At 50.5% G+C, this 19,946-nt stretch overlaps 2 protein-coding genes across 4 annotated transcripts in view; both read right to left on the reverse strand.

The window, feature by feature from the left end:
• Positions 1 to 260: 260 nt before the first annotated feature.
• Positions 261 to 6,665, reverse strand: LOC100753111. The gene is made up of 6 exons (XM_027410806.1): positions 6,652 to 6,665; positions 5,501 to 5,552; positions 4,787 to 4,927; positions 3,619 to 3,765; positions 2,969 to 3,005; positions 261 to 484 (listed from the first exon to the last, which is right to left on the reverse strand). The coding sequence occupies exons 1-6, from the start codon at positions 6,663 to 6,665 to the stop codon at positions 261 to 263; spliced, it is 615 nt and encodes a 204-aa protein (XP_027266607.1).
• A 9,404-nt stretch (positions 6,666 to 16,069) lies between these two features.
• The window catches only part of Fbxo31 (F-box protein 31), a 30,823-nt gene continuing 26,946 nt past the window's right edge, over positions 16,070 to 19,946 (reverse strand). For all 3 annotated transcript variants that reach the window (XM_027410710.2, XM_027410712.2, XM_027410711.2), the window contains one exon: positions 16,070 to 19,420. In XM_027410710.2, coding sequence (XP_027266511.1) covers positions 19,198 to 19,420 — 223 coding nt within the window. In that variant the 3' untranslated portion in view covers positions 16,070 to 19,197. The remainder of the gene's footprint in view (positions 19,421 to 19,946) is intronic.

Genomic DNA, 19,946 nt, shown 5'->3' on the forward strand with positions numbered 1-19,946 from the left:
TGGTGTGAAGGCTTACAGGGCTTCCCCACATCCCAGCTGGACAGGGCTGGGCCAGCACCACTGCCCCAGAGCCAGGCCTGTGAAGCCAGGGGCACCTCTTGGAAGAGCCTTACAAGTGCTGTCACCATGGCATCCAAGGGCTCAATGGTCTTTCGGGAAACAGCATAAGGCAAGTCTGGGGCAGGATGCTGGTGGCAGGGTCTCTAGATTCCAAAGTGAGTGATGAGACCAGGCCCACCCCTTCTCATCTCCCCAGCAGCTCACCGAATGGCCAGGATGGCCCTCAGGACAGCCTGCAGCAGGGTAAGGAGATTAAAGCTCATGGGTAGGAGGAGGCCTAAGCGGCCAGCATGTGGCTCATCCTCCTGAGGGCCTGGCAGCTCATCTTGATGAAGGGCCTGGAGCTGCTGCCACTTGAGAAGGAGATGCTGGTCCCCGCAGACCCGCCAACAGCCATGCCAGCTGCTTGATTCCAGGGAGCATTCTAGGAGCAAAAGGAGCACTGTTGAAGATGGCATGACATTCTCTGGGGCCCCTAGGAGGTGAGGACTGTGGATCTGTAAGGGAACTGGCACCATCCAGGCAAGGTGCAGGATGGTGACTCAACAGTTTCTCTTTTTGTTTGTTTGTTTGTTTTGTGTAGCCCTGGCTGTCCTGGAACTCACTCTGTAGACCAGGTTGGCCTCTGCCTCCCTTTGTGTACTGATATAAATATAAGCCTTAATTGTATCAGTGCAAAAAACACTCCTAATATGATAATGCAATATGATGAATACATTTTCCTTCTGAAAAATTCCACCACAGTACAGAGTAGAAAATCATGTAGCCCTCTTTGTCAAGGGGACTCAAAGATCAAAACTGTGTCTGGGGATGTAGTCCAGCATGCAAAAGGCCCTGACTGTGACTCCAGCACACACACACACACCCACACGCACACACATACACACACTCACACTCACATGCACCCACACGCACACATGCAATCTTCAAATGGAAACCTATTAGATTTGAAACCAAATTATGAAATCACACTGAACTGGAAGACGGGACAGAAGTGTAGACAGTCTGTCCCGATCCTGCCTCCGAAGTCTCCTAACTTGATCAGGTCAGAGTCTTGACAAACATACTCTGTAGGTCACCTGAACTGAGGGACACAGTGAAGCACCTGCAATCCCCACCACAGGGGAGGCTGGAGATGGAGGGCAGCTTGAGCCCAGGAGTTCACACACAGGAAGCTCTCATCTTGAAAACAAAACAAATAAACCACCTCAACTAGAAATCATGATTGGAGCTTCTAGAGAGACAGCTCAGAGGCCAGAGCATTGTCCTCTCTTGCAGAGGACCAGGGTTCAATTCCCAGCAGCCACATGATGGCCCACAACCATCCATAACTCTAGGTCTAGGGGTTCTGATGCCCTTTTCTGGCCTCCATGGGCACTGCATGCATGAAAACACTCATATACATAAAAGTAAGTAAGTCCTAAAAACAAAAAAAAAAAAAAGTGAAAACAAGACTGTAGTAAAACTCAACACTGGTTTTTTTTTAAAAAAATCCATCAGCTAATCCTATAATTTGACAATAAATGCACTTTTTCTAATAATGTAAGTACTCAAAGTGAACACAATGCAACAGACCTCAAGGAGCTCCACTAGGTCTGTGGACAGTGCTCTGTTTCTCTCACGCTCCCGGGAGAAGGTTCTGGTCTGGGTTTTTTGCTTTGTCAGACCCTGCTCTGCTCTTGGTAGCCTGCCTGGGGTCAAAGTCTAGTCTCTCTTCACTTCACCCTCGGCCCCTCCGGGCGCAATTCAGCCCTCCTTCTGAACCCTACAGGATTCCAACTTTGAACATTTCCAAGGACATCTTTTGTGTGGCTTCCTAGGACCAGATTTTCCAGAAGCCATGTGTCCTGGGGATTTGTCCATTGTGTCAGTGTCACTGTGGCTCAGGACTCTGCCTCCGCATAGCAAGTGCTGCATTTCAGGTACAGCCCACTGTGTCTATTCTACTGAGACAACAAGTTCAAGTCACCCCAAGGTTTTGCTGTAACGTTTCCCAACACTGATAAAAAATGTTGAGTGTCCTCAGACTGTCCCCAACAATGTCACAACTCAAATCCTGATGCCTTCAAGATGTGCCTGCAGGGCTGGAAGAAGCTGCACTCCAGGGTAACTGTTGCTTCTGGGGTTGGGAACAGGACATTTTTACCCATTTAATAACAGGTTGGTTGGTGGCTATCCATTTCCCGAGAGCTTCTCATCCTTTCCTTCTGAAAGTTCCTCACACCTGCCTCTTTAGAATACCATTCCCAACCCAGATCCTGTACATAGGATTCCCTGTGCAGAGCTAGCATCGTGCAACAAAGCACCTGACACCAGACCAAAGCCTGGAAGTGCCTTCCAATTCAGGTCCAGGACACTGAGTTCAAAAAACATGAGTAATATGGAGAGGGGACTGTCTCTTCCAGAGATCTGAGCCATGGCAGGGCCATATCACCAATGTGTGAGTGTGCTGCCAAGCATGTATGAACACACGCTGAACACATGAAGCATGTGAGCATGCATAATTACCATGGATGCAGGAACGCATACATGCAAGGTCACATGCATGAGCATATGAACACATTGTGCAGCACACACACACTGTTATGATTGTATAAGGCATGCATACATGTGAGCGTTTGTGTTATAAGAGCTGTCACATCAGAAATACACACCAGTTCAAAAATCAAACATGTACAGACACTACATACCACAAGTCACAGAAGTTTATAGCTTAAATAAAACCATCTTAGACATCATCAGCCCCAGCTTGTCACTGCTAAGACTGATGGTCTGCCTGTGTCACTTGTAAAAAGGCAGCAGACAGCTAGTGACACCTGGCAAGGGTTGGAGATGGCTGTGTCACTTATGTGTCCTTACACTGCCCCCTTCCCGGGGCAGGATGAGGTGACACATGGTATGGAGTTACCTGGAGTGTCTTTAACGTTCTCCAGCCTCTTCACCACCTAAGAAATAAGAAAATGTGTCAGTATGTCCATCTAGTGAACCACAGTGTGTGGGGGAGTGATTGGGACTTGAGACCTAAGGGCAGGGGTGTTGTGGCTCCCAGTTTAGGGCCAAGTTCTTTGCTGCTCAGTGATGGAGAACCCAAAAGTGGGAAGGCAAGAGAAGAGGAAAGAAAGATTTCTAACTAGTCCCAAACACTAGGAAGGCCCTCTAGGTTGCAGGAAGGCAGACGTGGACAATCCTGGCATCATGGCCTAGAACTACAACTATGGGGGTACAGGTGGCTCCAGAGGGAGGAAGCCCAGAGCCATGATCCTCCCAGCCACCTCTGCAGGACTCTGGACAGATAGAGAGAGATGGGGTTGGACACAGGGCATGGTAGGGAGAAAGAGAGAGGAGGAGACAGCAAAAAAGAAAAGGTGTGGTGGCCAGGATACCATATGACTCTTCGCTGTGTTCAGAGAATGAGGCCTGCACTTCCCAGCAGCCTCCACAAGACGTGACCTCCTGCCCTCAGCTGCCCTCGCCAAGGCCATCAGGGAGGATGTACCCCCTTGGACTTCTTCCCTTCCCACTCCTCATTCACCCCTGGATCACAAGCCCCTTTCTTACCTTCTTCTGTGACCTCAGCCCCTGGGGCACCCAATAGGGCATAACAGCCCTATCCCTGGGCATTGGAAGGCAGCCCCCAAAGCAGTGGCAGGGGCAACGACATGACCTTATGGCTCTGGGAGTATAACGTCGCATCATCTTTGAGACCTACCAGTGGACAATAAGAAAGGTTCAAAGGGATGAAGGAGGCACCAAATACGATGGCACATGCCTTTAATTACAGCATTCAGAAAGCAGGTGGATCTTTGTGAGTCCACAGCCAGCCTGGTCTACATAGGGAGACCCTGTCTTTAAAGGGGGAGGCTCTGGCACAGCTAGTAGAGTGCTTGCCTAGCATGCACAGGAACCTGGATTCCATTGCCAGCACCACCAGGCAGAGGCCAACAAGATGGCTCAGCAGACAAGGGCACCTGCTGCCTACCCTGTATGCCTGTATTTGATCCCTGGGACTCACAGTGGAGAGAACTGGCTCATGTAAATTGTCCTCTCACTTTCTACATATGCCCCTTGGCACATATACATACCCCACACACACATATATACACAACACAGTAAATAAGTAAATAAATAAATGTAAAAAATTCCAAAACAAGCATGTTATTTGTGGTAGTTTGAATGAGAATGGCCCTTATAGGCACCCGTGTTTGACTCCTGGGTCTGTACTTGCTGGGACTCTTTGGAAAGAATTAGGAGCCCTGTGGTCCTTTTTCTTTATTTTTTTAAATTAATGTATTTATTGGTATTTTTTGATACAGGCCTGAAAATCACTATGTACACTAGGTTGGCTTTGACCTCACATGCCAAAGAACTTCTTGGCACATTGTGGGTGGTGAATGAACTGTCTAGAAGTGGGTAGCAGGGACAAGTGGTAACTGCCCTTCTACCTCTCCACCCAAGTCCAGGTAGTTATTTCTGAGTTTCTTTGGCCCTGGGTAATGAGGGCATGTGTCAATACATGGGTGTCAATGCCATGTCACTCAGTGAACAGCTCTCAGTGGGCATGGACTGTCACTCAGTGGAAAGTACTTACCTAGTTTGTTCAGTCCCCAGCTAAAACCAAAACTGTGTCCCAGAAACTTCAGTCATAGAATACCTGTGATTCTGATGGGCTTTGGACCTGGACATGTGTCCTGGCCCTAAGTTATGACCTGCCAAGTCACTTAGTTACCTGCTTTCGTGGTCTCAGGGACAGGGGCACCCAGTATGGCAGCAGTGCATCAGCCCGGGGCACAGGCAAGTGACCCCCAAACCTGGCATAGCATTGACAACACATGCACTCCTGGAGGACGGTGCGGAGGCTGGGGGACACCTGAGCAAAGCACACAGAGGACAGGACTAACCAGGTTGCACCTGAGCAAGACACAGAGGACAAAACTAAGTGTGACAGGAGTGAAGGCCAGTACCCAGGGGAAGGGACAGGTACTCAAGTCCACCTGTGGCTCAGGATGAAGCTGGCTACATGTTTATCAGCTTGGGTCTACAATCTGGGTTGGGGAGAATCCTGATCACTTATTGCTGCCTCACTGTCCCCAAGTCTGTCTACGGAAGATTCGAGCAACTGGAGTCAGGAAGAGACGACTACTCCCTGATACACCTGTGGCTTTCTGCATGGTGCTGACCATGTGTTGAGGCCACCACCCCCTCTATGGGGCAGATGAAGAAGCTGGTGACCAGGACAAGACACTGAAAGGGCTTCTAGATTTCCTAGGGTGCCTGGTCTCAGAGGGAGGGGACTAAAAGGGAGGAGGTGACACTACAAGGAGATATGGGGACACAGAGATGACCCATACAACCACATGCTTCTATGCAGGGCCCAGCTCTAGATCCTCATCTTCCCCCTGTCACCCATAGGAGGGACAAGAGGCTGAGGGCATGTCCTCACCGAGTGACCCGTGATGCACACTTCCTTTCCAAAGGTCTGAAATGAACCCTTCCTAGAAAAGAAGAACACATAGCTGAGTGTTCTGGCTCTGTGCAAACTGTAGACTGGGCACTGGTGACCCTTGGCACTAAACTCAGTGTAGAGAAGTCTTCCTTCTGAGCCCAGGAGGTGCTTCCTGGTGACAGAAGGGCAGGCTCACTCATGTGGGAACTTCCCCACTGGTGTGGGACCCTGTGTTCCCAAGCCAACTTCCTTCAGTACACTCCAGCTAAAGCCAGGTTTAGTTCTCAGGAGGGTCCTAAGACCAGAACCTCCCAGGACTCCACTGAGGCTTTGTTGGGTATACACAGCCTTAGTGCAATAAGAGGGACAGACTGTCAAAACTTCAACAAAAACCCAGTAGACCTGGTGACTTTGCCTCAAGGAAGACAGGACAAGACACAGAGGAACAGAGAATAGAACAGGACAGGGCAGAGAGAAGACAGGGACAGAAGGGGATAGAGGACACAGCAGTACAAGAATTCTTGGAGTTACTCTTCCCCAATCCCAGCCACACATTGCCAGGTTGTTCACCATGAGAATTTCTGGTGTACCAGGTAAAACTGATTTCCCATGGTGGGTGTCAGCTTGCTTTGTGTCAGAAAGCACACACTATCTGAGTGGTTTTGTGTTTCATTATAATCATCACAATCATTATTGTTTTGTTGAGGCAGGATTTTGCTATATAATTCAGGCTTGCCTTGAACCCACAAGATTCCTCCTGCTTCAGTCTCCCAAGTGCTGGGATCTCAAGAGTGTCTGGGTGTGCTTCGGGCCTTTGCACTCGGTTTTTCTAGCTGATGACTGAAAACAAGACACAGGGACTGACCTGCACAGCATCCAGCCTACCCACATCAACCCAGCCTGGAGGTGAGGTCAAGTTGGTCTCAGAGATTGGTCACTACAGCGTCATAACCCTTGAGACTAAGTTTGGAACTGCCTGTTGGAACTAGTAGGAGCAGTTAGCTGGGCTCCTTCTTTGATGAAGGTGCTACCCTAATAACAAGGAAACATCATGAGGTCTAGGTGGTCACCCAGCCTGGAAAGGAAGCCAGCAGAAGGGAAAGGTGAGGGCTAAAGAGAAACCATGCAGGGCCATAGTCCTTGCACACCTGGATACAGCCATGCTTGAAGGCCTGCTCCTGACATTTCCAGAGATGGAAAGAGTAGGTCGCCTTTCCGTTTCCTTGCCACTGCGCTACCGCTGGACCGGGCAACCCCGGGGCTCCAGGCACTCACAGGTGAGCTCCGCGGTCACCTGTGCAGGCTCTGGGCTGACCTGATCTGTCATGGTGCTCTGTGCTACACAGCCGTGTCAGCCCAAGGCCAGGCGAGGTCCAGAGTCCTCGCAAGGGCCCGAGGGTTGCGGTGCTTCGCAACAGCTTCCCGCTCGATCCGCTGATTGGCCTTCAATCAGCCAATCAGGAATTGCCGTATTGGTCGTGCACTGAGCTGGCAGCTGATTGGCTACTCGCAGCTGCCGCTGATGGGAACCATGGTACAGAGTGGCCTCTGGACACTTGGCTCTCGCTTCCTTTGATCTCGTCGCCCGAGCTGACGCAGAACCCGAGACCACTCACCATTTCCTGTGGATGGTCCTGTGCGTGCGCGAGGCACCCCGGTCCCGGCCCCGATCCCCTGAAAAGAGACAGAGGAGGTAGGACCGGAATGGTGGCTCCCATGGGCTACATTCCCTCTGTGGGTCCCTGTCTGGGACCCACTTCTATCCAAAGCCATTTGTTATCAAATAGGTGGCAGCTTGGTGACCCTGAGCTTCACACACTTGTCAGATAGCGCAAATTTTAACTTTAAAAGAAATGTTTCCATCCAGGGCTTTGGTGCTCTTGGGGCCAGTGAGATAGATGGCTCGGCAGGCTAGGGCGCCTGTTGCCTGAGTTCGATCCCAGGACTCACATAGTGGAAGACGAATACTCCTGCAAGTTGTCTGTCCTCTAACAACCATATGTGTGCCACACACATCTCACTCCCCTACCCCGAAACAGTCAACAGAGTGGGAGAAAATCTTATCCAGCTGTACTTCAGGCAGGGGTTAAAATACAGAATTGACAAAGAGCTGCAAAAGTTTAGCACCAAGGAAACAAAGCTGCTGACCAGCAAATAGGTAGCCGAAGGGAACAGACTTCTTCCAGGTGGCTCCTTCCAGTCCCATCCCACGACTGCCCTTAGCAAAAGAGAAGAATAACAGACACCTGCTGTCATTCTGAAATATGTCCCTACAATCGCCCTCTGGCACTGTGGATCTCAGTCCCTGGGCCTTCTTTCTCATCTGTTTGCTGAGTCACCTTCCCATGACTAAGGGTCTGCCACTAGAGGATCCCATATTGAGGCAAGCTCTTCCCAGCAACCCTCTGACAGCCACATCCACCAAGAAGAGGGTGCTTGTCCCACGGCCCCTAGGCCTCACGCTGCTGCAGTTGTGCCACAGACCAATGGCAGTCCATAGCTGGCAAACGGCTCAGTCAGAGACCTGGTGGGCTGGGGTGGACACACCAGCTTCCCTGCATTCAGGTGTGTTGGCTGATGCAGCTGCATGCTGAACCTCAGCTAATAAACAATGGGAAGCAACTCAACAAAAATAAAATTCTGAGGATGCCAGAAAGGAGAATAGCCGCCACAGCCATGCTGGATGGTAGAGCAAGCTCACAGCCGAGCTGTCCAATGATATCATCCTGGCTGCTAGGAGGTTGAGCACAGAAACTACTTGAGAACGTGAGGATTGCCAAGAATTACAGGTCTACAGAGTAACCCTGTCTCAAAAGAAAGAGAGAGGGGGAGGGGGAAGGAAGGAAGGCAGAAAAATTAAAACAAAATGCTAGGAACACATTCTCCTGCTGGGGACACTTTCCAGGTCTTTCAGGCTGGACTTTGGAAGGTTCTAGGGCGAGTTCACCCCAGTGTCTCTGACCGTGTCATTTTACATTTCTTCTTCTTCTTCTTCTTCTTTTTAATTTAAGGTTGGTTTTGAGTTTTTTTTGGTTTTGTTGTTGTTGTTTTGGTTTTTCAAGACATGGTTTTTCTGTGTAACCGTGGCTGTCCTAGAACTAGCTGTGTAGAAACCCAGGCTGGCCTTGAACTTACAAAGATGCACCTGCCTCTGCCTTCTGAGTGCCGGATTGATTTAAAGGTGTGTGACGCCACAGGCCAGCTCAGTTTACATTTCTTGTTTAGTGCCCTTGCTACAGGAGAGGGGGATTTCTTAGCTTCTTGCTCTGACTGTGGTATTGTGACCGTCCCAGAGATAGACACACACTTTCAACTCTGCTATCGTGGCTCTTACCTTTTCCTCTTAGGGTCACTGGTATCATCGCCACCCTTTCCTCCCTGTCTCCAATGGTGACACGTTCTTTCAGTGGCTGTGCCTGGTCTTCCTTCACTCTGTCCTCCCCCAATATGCTGTGGGATATGGTGTCACCATCATCTTCCTCACTGTCATCGGAGCAGGAAAGAAAAGAGGCCCACACAAGCTCTAATAACTTGCTACTTTCCAAATGCCTGTCACCCTGTACCACAAAGCTCTAGGGCTCCCTGTGAAATATCTGTGAGAAGTGGCCACCTACTTGCCTGTGCACCCTCTGTGCCCCCCACAACCATGGTGCTCTGTGGGAGCTGGACTTCCAATGGAACTATGGAATGCTGGAAACAGAAGCTCCACGGTGATGATAGGACAGGCCATCCTTCTCAGGCAGCCCCTGTGCCCTGTTGACTCCAGAAGGGCAGAATAGGCCCAAGAACTGCAGAAATGGAGAGGAATAAGGTCTACTGTGCTAGGCTCAGGGTGTGTAAAGCTCCGTGGTGACTTCTGAGTGACCATCTTCAAAAGGTCCACCCATCGCAGGACTCCAGTGGATGCTTTGTTGATCCAGCAGCAGCTGGCCTGGCCTGATGTCAATTGAGCGACCCAGCAACTCCATGCAGCGGGCTCCAGAGTTTAGCCAGAGACTGGGGGACCCAGGCAGCAGCCTATCATAGCCCCACTGATGCACAGGCAACCGTCAGTTCTTCCCTCAGCTCTGTTCCACAGCCAACCCTCCCTAGCTCCTCACCCATACCTTGATACTCAGGAACTCATACCTCCAGTCCTCACTGCAGCTGCTTCAGTGCCCGTCATACCTGAAGGCCATTCTCTGTAGGATGGCAGGACTAGGGCCCACCTCAGGTCAGCGACTGGCCCATATGGTTTTGTCCCCAGTCTCCAGCCCCAGGGTTCCCTACCCAGCTGGCTCCTTGTGTCCTCTTCCTCCCTCCTACCCTTCTCCCCTGGTGTTTTCTGCAGGGACAGTGCAGAGGCCTTGAACAAACATCTAATTGTGCATGGCCATAATTCAGGTGTGCATACATTGGCCATTAGTGAGTGGGCACTGCTGCAGCCTGTAAGGATAACTGGGGACAATGAGGGGCTGCAAGGCTCAGGGACAGCAACTCTCATCCTATGCTGGTGGGAAAGCGAGTTGGTGCAACCACTTTCAGACCTAGGCAGGGTTTGATTTTTTACATATTTATTTTACGTGTATGTCTGTTTGCCTACATGTGTGTATGTGTACCACATGTATACGGTGACCACAGTGCCAGAAGAGGGCATTAGAGCCCCTGAAACTGGAGTTAGAGATGGTTGTCAGCTGCCATATGGGTGCTGGGAACAAAACCCAGGTCCTCTACAAGAACAATTAGTTCTCATGACCAGTGAGTCATCCCTCCAGCCCTGGGCAGGTTCTTAAGGCTGTGACCACAGTGCCTCTCCCACTCTGAAGACCCTAACCACACAAAAGATATACCAAGGTATATACAACTATTCATAAAACATCCAACTGCTCTCTGGGAACTCACCTCCCTGCTTGGGGAGGACCCGGTTAGGGCCACAGGCGTTGGTGTCACATATCTTTAATCCCAGCACTCAGGAGGCAGAAGTAGGCAGATCTCTGTGAGTTCGAGGCCAACCTGGTCTACAGAACAAGTGCCAGGATAGGCTCCAAAGCTACACAGAGAAACCCTGACTCGTAAAACCAAAAAAAAAAAAAAAACCAAAAAAAACACCCAACTGCAAACAACCCAAGGTCCACCAGCAGGAGAAAGACAAGCTATGAGGTGCACACCAGAGTACTCAGCCATGCAGAAGTGTGAGTGACAGGTGCATCAGGGTAAGGAAACCCCAACACAGAGGTATATAGATGACTTCCATAGGACAGATGGCTGTAAGTGAACAACCGAGTCTGCCCCTTCGAAGTATAAATCACAGATAACAGCATGTACTATTAGACTTCTGTAGGATGTGCAGGTGTGGTGGTACACACCTGTTATCCAAGCACTTGAGAGACTGAAGAAGCAGAAGCATGGGTTTCAAGCCTGCCTCATCTGTTTAAAGGCGTGCTGTCTCTCATATATATACACACATTCATATTCCCCGTGGAAGCACGTGTTTAAAAAATGTCTAAAATGGCTCCTTAGAAAGCTAATAATGAAAACAAGTTGAGAAATGGCTCTGAGAAGTGGACTGAATTCCCTGTGTGTGCATAGACTGACACTCTGGAAGAGGGAAAGTGGGTGAACTATATAGGTCAGTTTAGATCTGAGGGTGACAACATTCTGTCACCACTGTAGGGCTTTTGTGGCCCTCAACTCAAAACATAAGTTAATAAATCCCATGCAATCACTGGAGACAATAGCTCAGTGAGTGGTAAAGCATTTGTCCAGATTATGCAAGGTCCTGGATTTAATCCCCAGTGTATAGCCTATAAATAAAACAATTTCTAGCTGGACAGGAGTGGTTTGCACATGCCTGCACTTGGAAGGCAGAGGCAAGAAAGTAAAGAGTTCAAGGCCACCCTGGGCTACATGAGGGGAACACACAGACAATCTTACTATCCAAAGGTATTTGATAAAGCCCATCTATTTGAAAAGATTTCTAGCTCTGTAGCCTTGGATAAATGATTGGTGCCCTGAGTTTCTGCTTCCTCTCCTACCTATATCCACACCCCCACATTGTGAGAGGGGACTCCTCTACCAGCATTTGGCAAGGTTGGGGCTGCAGGGGAAGTTCTCCCTGGCCAACACCCCTTCCAGGGAACTGCAGGGAGCCCACTACTTGGAGGGATGCAGACAGACAGACAGACACACTGGGTTACCAGGCAGGAGGTAGTCGCTGAGGCACCTTCCTTTCTAGATGAAAGTGAAGCAGGACATGGGTCAGACATCTTCCCTGTTTGGAAGCGGATGGTGAATGTCCTCACCACATAGCAGCTTCCTCTGAGGACATAGGACACTACCTTGTACCACCCGTGGACTTGAAAGCCACAGTCAGGGCTGTGAAAACCCTACAAGTGTCATCATGGTTCAGGTATTGTGGGCTGCAGTGACCCTAAATTACCACTAGAGGTCACACCACAACCTCTCTGAAAGGAATGGTTAGGGCATCATATTGACTAAAATTCTGTGCCTTGGAGATTGGAGAACTACTTAGACACCCAAAATAGGAAGTAGGCTACATCAGTGCCAAATGATAGATCATGACCCCTCCATGAGCCCCATCTGCAGTCTCATTTCCAGGAAGCATCCAGCCCTGCACTCATGGCTGGCTGCTGTTTCTCATGGGACGAAAGGCCCAAGTTCAGACTCAGGAAAGAGAAGAGGTGGGGCCACCAGATATTCTGCTTTGAAGTATTTCAGACCTGGGGCTGTACCTCAAAGGTAGACAACTTGCCTAGTGTCACCTCACTCCTGTGAAAACTATTTCAGAGAGCTGTGTGGAGATACCACATCTGCCATCACCAGACATACCTTCCCCATGTAGACACCAGTGTCTTGTTCTGACAGGAGGCCACTAATGGCTCCTGCATCTCTGGTACACCAGCAGCAGCTGCTCCACCCTGGTGGGGCAGAGGCCCAACAGTGCCCACAAAGCAACATTAACTGCACACTTTCTAAATTTTGTGTTACATCTATGTGTGTGTACCTGTTGTATGTGTGTCACTATACATGTTTGTGGAAGCCAGAGGTTAACATTGAGTGCCTTCCTCTAGTGCTCTCCACTTTTAAAAATAATTAAAACATTTTAATCATAAAGCTAGCTCAGACTTATATAACATGTGAATGAATGTTATGTGTTTTTTTTTTAAAGATTTTATTTATTTGTGATGTATACAACATTCTGCTTCCATGTATATCTGCACACCAGAAGAGGGCACCAGATCTCATAACGGATGGTTGTGAGCCACCATGTGGTTGCTGGGAATTGAACTCAGGACCTCTGGAAGAGCAGCCAGTGCTCTTAACCTCTGAGCCATCTCTCCAGCCCCATGTCATGTGTTTTTTTTTTAACTGTCATTGATTCTTTGCAGATTACACAACATGCATCCTGATCCCACCAGTCTCCCCATCCCCCTGCATCCGCCCTCCATCCTTGCAACCTCCCCCAAAAAACAAAAGAAATTTTAAAAGAAAAAACAAAAAAGAAGAATCTCGTTGTAAGCTGTAATGTGGCCTGTTAAGACAGGCAGTTTAGTTCTTTCATCTTCATTGCAAGTGTTTCGTTGCCATGAGCCATTGGTCTGGTGTGAGACCTCTAGCTACTGCTATACCATCAGTAATAGGTTCTTACTGGAGCTTCTCTTGGATATCCTGTTGTTGTCCTGTGACATAGAGATACTTCAGCTTTGGTTCTGTAGGTCCAACCCCTTCACATGCTCCAACTGTCCACAGATGGGGTGGATGCTGTGGTGGGCCACCCACAGCCCTGGTTCTGGGCCTGGGAGGTAGCTGGGTTGGTCAGCCTGCCAGCTTTCCCTCATCTTCACTGCCCAGGTGAACACTCCAGCACTGCCTTGGCCAGCCCACCCAGCGCAGCCTGCAGCTGGGCGTGGAGCCAGTTCTTTCACTCTCAGGCCCTCAGGTCCAGCTCACCCACACTCACACCACCAGGGCCAGCTCCACTGTCTTGCCCAGGCAAGGTGCAGGGCCCTCTCTCTTGATTGCTGGGGCATACGGGCGGGGGGGGGGGGGGTGTTGCTCTCATGCCCCTGGGGCCAGGTCACCTGAGCCACTAACAAAAGGGTTAGTTCTAGTGTGCTGTAGTGTGCTGCCCTGTCAGGGTGCAGGGCCTGCTCTCCTGTGTGCTGCAGCCGATGAGAGGCAGGGCTAGTTCTCTCACTCTTGTGACCCCAGAGCCAGCTGTCTTTCCTTCCGCAGGTGGCAGGATGCCACCACATGGCAGATAAGGGTGGGGGTGGGGTGGGGTCAGCTCTGCTGTTCTTATGCCCTCAGAGCCAGCTCACCTGCATCTCCAACAACAGGGTCAGCTCTAGTGTGCTGCCCAGGTGAGGTGCACATGCATGGTGAAGGATGAGGCCATTTTTCCTAATTGCAGGGGGGGGGCAGCTATGCCAGGACCAGTGAGGGATGGGACCAGCTCAGCATGGCCCTTGAATTTCAGCACTCTTGGGTTCTATGATCCTCCACCCCCACCCCACCGTGGTAACACAAGCCATGGACATCAACACAGACCCATACATGGCCCTTAGCAGCAGCACAGGCCACTCAGATCAGCGTAGCCCTGGCGGCAACATAGCTCCTGAACACCTACATTGCTCACATGACCATAGTTTGCAGCCTAGACCCTGGGCATCCATGTGGCCTTTGGCAACATGGGCCACAGACATCAACGCAGCCTCTGGTTGTGGTTGGACCCTGGACAGACATGATCTGAGGCCACAGCCCAGACTCAGATGTCACCATGTTCCCAGGTGGCAATGCAGGCCACTCAACTTGGCATGGCTCTGGCGGCAGCACAGCCCTCAGGCATCAACATGGTCACATATTGTAACCTAGACCCTGGGCATCCATGTGGACTTTGGTGGCAGCATGGGCCACCGGACATCAACACAGACCCCAGCTGTGGTAGAACAATGGACCCAGACATAGCCCTTGGCAGCAGCCCTGGCCTAGATGTAACCATAGCCCCAGTGCAGGCCTCTCAGATCGGCATGGCCCCTGTGGCTACATGGCCCTTGGACACCAACCTGGCTCCAGGTGGCAGCCCAGACTATAGGCCTTTGCTCAGCCCTCAGTCAACTCAGGCCTCCTCAGATGCTTCAGGGCCTCAGACCAATCTTGGCCCTTAGCAAAAGCCCAGGTCCAGACATCACCTTGGACTCAGGTGGCAAGCAGGCCGTTCACATTAGCCTGTTCCTCACCACACTCACCTCTCCAGACCTGCCTCTCTCCCCAGCCCAGTCCACCTGTCTCTTCCACCTCCCCACCCTGTACTCGCTCACCATAATGGTGTCTGACTGCCCAGTGCCATAGGCACCAGCTGGTTCCTAGTTGAGTTCTACCCCCACCAGCCGCATGACATGATGCAGAGCTGTTACTGTGTTGCAGCCCTGCAGCTGGGGCTAGAGTTCCCTGGTGGCTCCTTAGTTGAGTCTTGTCCTCGCCAGCCACATGGCCTGGTGCGGATCTCTGCTCTCTACTCTCTACTTCATGTGGTTGGTCAGAGTAGCTTTGCTGAGTTGGTTCTTCCCTTCTGCTGCAAACATAAGCTTCCAGCAGATTCTCCTGCCTTCACCTCTCCTCTGATGGAATGCTGGTATTAGACCCAAGCCATGGCATCTGGGTTTTGTTTTTGTTTTATTATGGATCCTAGGGATCAAACTCAGGTCTCCTGATAGCACAAGCACTTTTATTCACTAAGCTGTTTTCCTGGCCCCTGCACCTTACTTTAAGTCAGGTTATGTCAATGAGCCTAGAGCTCACCCATTAGTCAGAGATCCCCCCAGGGGTCCTGTTACTGCCTCCCATGTACTGGGATTATAAGGTGTTGGAGATCTGAACTCAGATTCTCATGCTTGTGAAGTCAAAGCTTATGTGTCATTCAGTCCCATATAGCTGTTTTGTTCTTATGTTTTACATAAACTTAATACTGTACCTCTTCCAACATCCCATAATGCAACAGCAATCTATGCACATTGGCCCTGGGCCCTGCCTGCTATGCCCTCAAGGAGGCATCAGAGTTCTCAAAGCTGCCACCTTGCTGTGGATGCCTGGCACAACACTTACGGATTCTGTATACTAAGGGCATAACTGCCCTTCACCTTGTTTGCATTGTACCTCGGGGCATTGGGTGGGGACAAAGATACAAGTCAACATTTTCTTGGACTCAAATCACCTTGATTCTTCATCCCCATTTGCAAAAGCTGAAGCTTCACTTTAGATCAGTGTAGGGGGCTAGAGAGGTGGCTCAGCAGCTAACAGCACTGCTGCTCTTGCAGAGGACCCGAGCTCAGGTTCTAACACCCACATGTCAGTTCAAAATCATCTGTAACTCTAGTGTTAGAGGATCTGACATCTGAATTCTTCAGACACCAGACATGCGTGTGATGCACACATGTTAAGTAAAACACATATAAAAATTTTAAGTGTTTGCGTGTGTGTATTATGCACAGCCCCAACCACCCCTCCTGGGAGCCCCCATCTCCATCTTAATAACACCCCAGAGAAACAAATCACAAGGCCCGCAACAAGGCTTCAAAATCAGGTTTACTGAAAACTGAAAGGAGAAACAACCACATGTCCTAGGTGAGTGTCACAGGTGACATCAGACACCAGGCACACAGCAGCTACTTTTTCAGGGCCCTTCCCTGACCCTTAGGCAAAGCTGAGCTGACCTGAGAAGGCTTTTAAGAGCCACCATCTGTCTGGAGCTTGGAGGCGCTCCAGACAAACCACATTTTCCAAACAGGCTTGTGAGCACAAGTAATTGGGCAGAAAAAGCACATTATGGCGGTGTTGTTCGTCTCCATGCAAACACCAAGGATCCAACCAAGGAAATTGTCCTGCGTTACCTTCAGTGTCGCTACCCACCATTAAATCCCTCTTTGGAGGTTGTCCATATGGGCCAAGGGGCTGTGAATGCCAGTGCCTCATTCACAAGTTCTAAACCATGCCCTCCTGTTTACAGCTTCTCCGAGAAGACATCTATCCCACTCTTCCCCAGAACCACAAACTTGGTCTATAACAGCAAATGGCTGATGATGACCTGAGGATGAAGAGTGAACATTCTTCCCCATCAGGACAGAAAGGTGGGGAGCAGAAGGGGCTCAGCACACCCAGATGCTGTGGCCAGCATCAAATTACAGGTCAGGTGCTTTATGGCATCAGTGCAGCACTAGGAAAAGAGCCCCAAACTGGGAGCACAGGTGTCCTGACAGCTGAGGAGGATGGTTCCTCTCCACTAGTGCCCACAAGTACTAAAAAGTGAACATGTGTTGTTCTCAGCAAGCCTGGCAACCAGAGAGAGCCGCTGGAGGACTGGGATAGACAGCCAACAGCTGGGGAGGAGCCCTGGCTGCCTAGCCACAACCGTGCTCAGCTCCCAGCAAGTGCCTCCGAGCTCACTGTATGATGTGAGGAAGGACTGGCTGGCACAGCATCTGGCCAGAAGCCACTGCCAGGCACCCACACTATTGGTAGACATGCGGTGACAGGGAGGACCCAAGAGGAGGTACAGAGATGCTGCAGAGCTGACAGCCCAGAGCAGAAGGGCCCAGGATCTGAACACATGCCACAAACAGCCAGGCAGCTGATGCTAGAGGGACTCAAGGTGAGTCAGGACCAAAGCAAGGAGTCTAGGACTCCCAAGGACAGACTGCAGATGTTAGACGTCTGAGAAATGGTAGCCAATGTCCTGACACTGCATCGGGATGAACACATCAATGCCTAAACAGATATCAACAACATCCTCATGCAAAAGAATGACCCCACTAGAAAAACTTCCTGAGGTTTGTGCCTGACCTCAACCACACACAGCAGAGCAGGCCAAGTGTGCAAAACCAGAGGAGGCCTTCTCTCCGACTTCCAGGAACTACACAGCCTGAGCAGCAAAATGACAAGGCCGGCCAACAGTGCTCACCTGGGGAGGCCCAGAGACAAAGATGTCTGTCTACCTGTCACCTGTAGAGAACCTGGGCCTGGCTAGGCAGTACTGTCTCACCTACATTCAACAGTGATAGTAGCTCTTATCAACACTCACCTGCAGTAAATGGGGCATGTGTTTAGGAAAGCCAATGTGTGGTTGGCTAATATGTGTGATTGCCCCTCCTTAATTGGAAGTGGCTGAGGACACTTAATAAAATTCTGAACTACAGCATCTTCACAGCAAGCCTCGGGGCCTGGGTAAAATGTATTCTTGATTTTCTCCAAACACAGTAAACCACCTGCCCAACTGCCTGGTCTTCACTGTCCCTGAAGCTTCATAGTCACAGTCCTCACTGTCCAGAGCCTGCCTCATTTGGCACAATATAAACACTCACGACTAACAAAGGAAGTAACAAAAGCCTGGGACTCAATCCTGCAAAAGATGCTAGAGGTCAGGACACAGCCCTGGCAGCTCACTGCAGGTTCTGTTATGGCACCCCAGAAAGCCAGCATCCCAAAACCAATTCACAAAGGTCCTTTGCCACACTACCTCCCAAGCCTGCAGGCCCTTGTGTAAGGGAGGGTACAGCCATCCCTGTGTGATTGCCACCTTTCTAAAGTCTCTGACCAGTAGGATAAGTTCTGAACACCTAGTACAAGGGCTTGCAACAGCCCCCAGGGATGAGTGGCCAAGGGGGAAGAGGCAGCCTAGAAGTCTGCTCAACACTAGAAGTGCTGGAGTTCCCAAAGGTCTGAGCTCTTGGTCTCTGCCCTTTTGGAGACACTAATGTTGGCCTCAAAAAGGGTTCCCAAATACAGACATTAACATGGCCCAGCACTCAGGGTCTTTGACCAGGTGAGTCCTCAATTAGCAATGCTCTCCACAGAAGTGTGACTGTCTAAGGAGCTGTCCTCTCCCTTTGGCCTATGAAGGGCTTCACAAGCATCTCTGCTGATGCCATCAGCACCGTGAGAGGCACCTGCACAACCAAGAAATGAAAGCAACAGGGACATGGTGTCCAGCCAGGGCAGGCCCTACAGGCAAATAGGCAGTGCCAGCTCTCCATCATATGTGTGGAGGAACAAGGAAGTGTGTGTGGCTGCTGGGGACAAGCAAGTGGCTGGCCTGACAGCTTGGTTCTAACACTGGAGCAGGTATGACACAGAGGACACCAGGGGGCCAGGATGGAGACTGCAGTGACACTCCTTGGTGGCTCCTATGAACCAGGACAGGAAAACAGGTCATGTAGAATGCCCTTGTCTGAGCAAGTTAGTGAGGAAATGGAAACCATCCAGGTTCCCTGTGCCTGATACTCCCAACAACTCCACTAAGACTACTTCCCAGCTGTAGCTGTTTAGGTCATCCAAGGGAACAGGTGCAGCAGAACACTTTCCATGATCCATGGTGGCTGTGCCATAACACTCTCTGGCTGGCATCTAGCAACTCCACCCTTCCTCATTCACTTTCTCCAGAGAACCTGTAGGCATCCATTTGATTCTTTGTGCCACAGCCACTAGCTTGTCAGATTCACACTGGCTCCACTATTTTTCCCACCATATTTAATGCTCTCCTCCATAGCTACCAACAAATCAAATATACAAGAGTATGTTACACACTATACAAGAAGTGTCTCAGGGCAACCAGGACCCTAGTGAGGAGGTGTGCGTTCATTTCCCAAGTGCATGCTTCCCCCACCCCGGGCCCCAGTGCAGCCTCTCTGCCCACGTGGAGGTCAGGAGGTGAGAGACTGGATGTTCCTGAGCATCTCATCGAAGGCCTGTGGCGACGGTGCATCGGCATTCTGGAAGGTGGCCTGGACTCGGCTGTACAAGCTGAAGGACTTCAGTTCCAGCCAGAGAAACCCAAAGCGGTCCTCATCAAACAGGACAAAGACACCAGGAGTGCGCTCAGGACTGGTAAAGCCATGGCCAGCAATGAGGCCTGTGCCGTAGAAACTAGAGAGACAAGAAAACAAGCCGTCAGAAGGTGCTTGAGAGCAGGAGCTCACACCACCTGGGACACATACAGTGCACAATGTGCTAGGCATTTCCACAGCTCCCAGCCACACCACAGCTCCCAGCCACACCACAGCACCTGATAGGTAAACAACGCCCAAGGAGAGCCTCATCTTACAGCGTCAGGCTCAGGTCCCTGACTGAACTCTGTTAAGAACATGGGAGCTCTGAGCCATTTAGGTAGTCTGTGTGCAAGAGACCAAGATTTGCCTATTTGTGGCCCAGATTATATTGTGGCAACTGAAGTAGGAGTGCCAGGCAGGCCCACCAGGAACTCTCCCATGCCTCTCCCTGCACCCAGCCACATATACTGACTGAGGCTGCTCAGGAGAGCAGAGAGAAGAGCACTATGGATCAGAGGCTCCCGAGATGAGGAAGAGCAAGTCCCTCTCCAGGCTGGTAAATCAATGGCCATAGTGCCTAGACAGGGCCACAAAGACTTCCTGCCTCAGAGTGCAGGTGCCTG

The sequence above is a fragment of the Cricetulus griseus genome, chromosome 3, assembly GCF_003668045.3.
Source record: "Cricetulus griseus strain 17A/GY chromosome 3, alternate assembly CriGri-PICRH-1.0, whole genome shotgun sequence".
NCBI lineage: Eukaryota > Metazoa > Chordata > Mammalia > Rodentia > Cricetidae > Cricetulus > Cricetulus griseus.

Bases quoted from the DNA above. Each gene is read 5' to 3' on its own strand.
- LOC100753111 (XM_027410806.1), bottom strand. The intron at 3,006-3,618 runs GTAAGAAAGGGG...CTTATTTCTTAG, and splicing joins GGCTGAGGTCACAGAAGAAG to GTGGTGAAGAGGCTGGAGAA. The intron at 485-2,968 runs GTAACTCCATAC...TTTTGCTCCTAG, and splicing joins GAACGTTAAAGACACTCCAG to AATGCTCCCTGGAATCAAGC.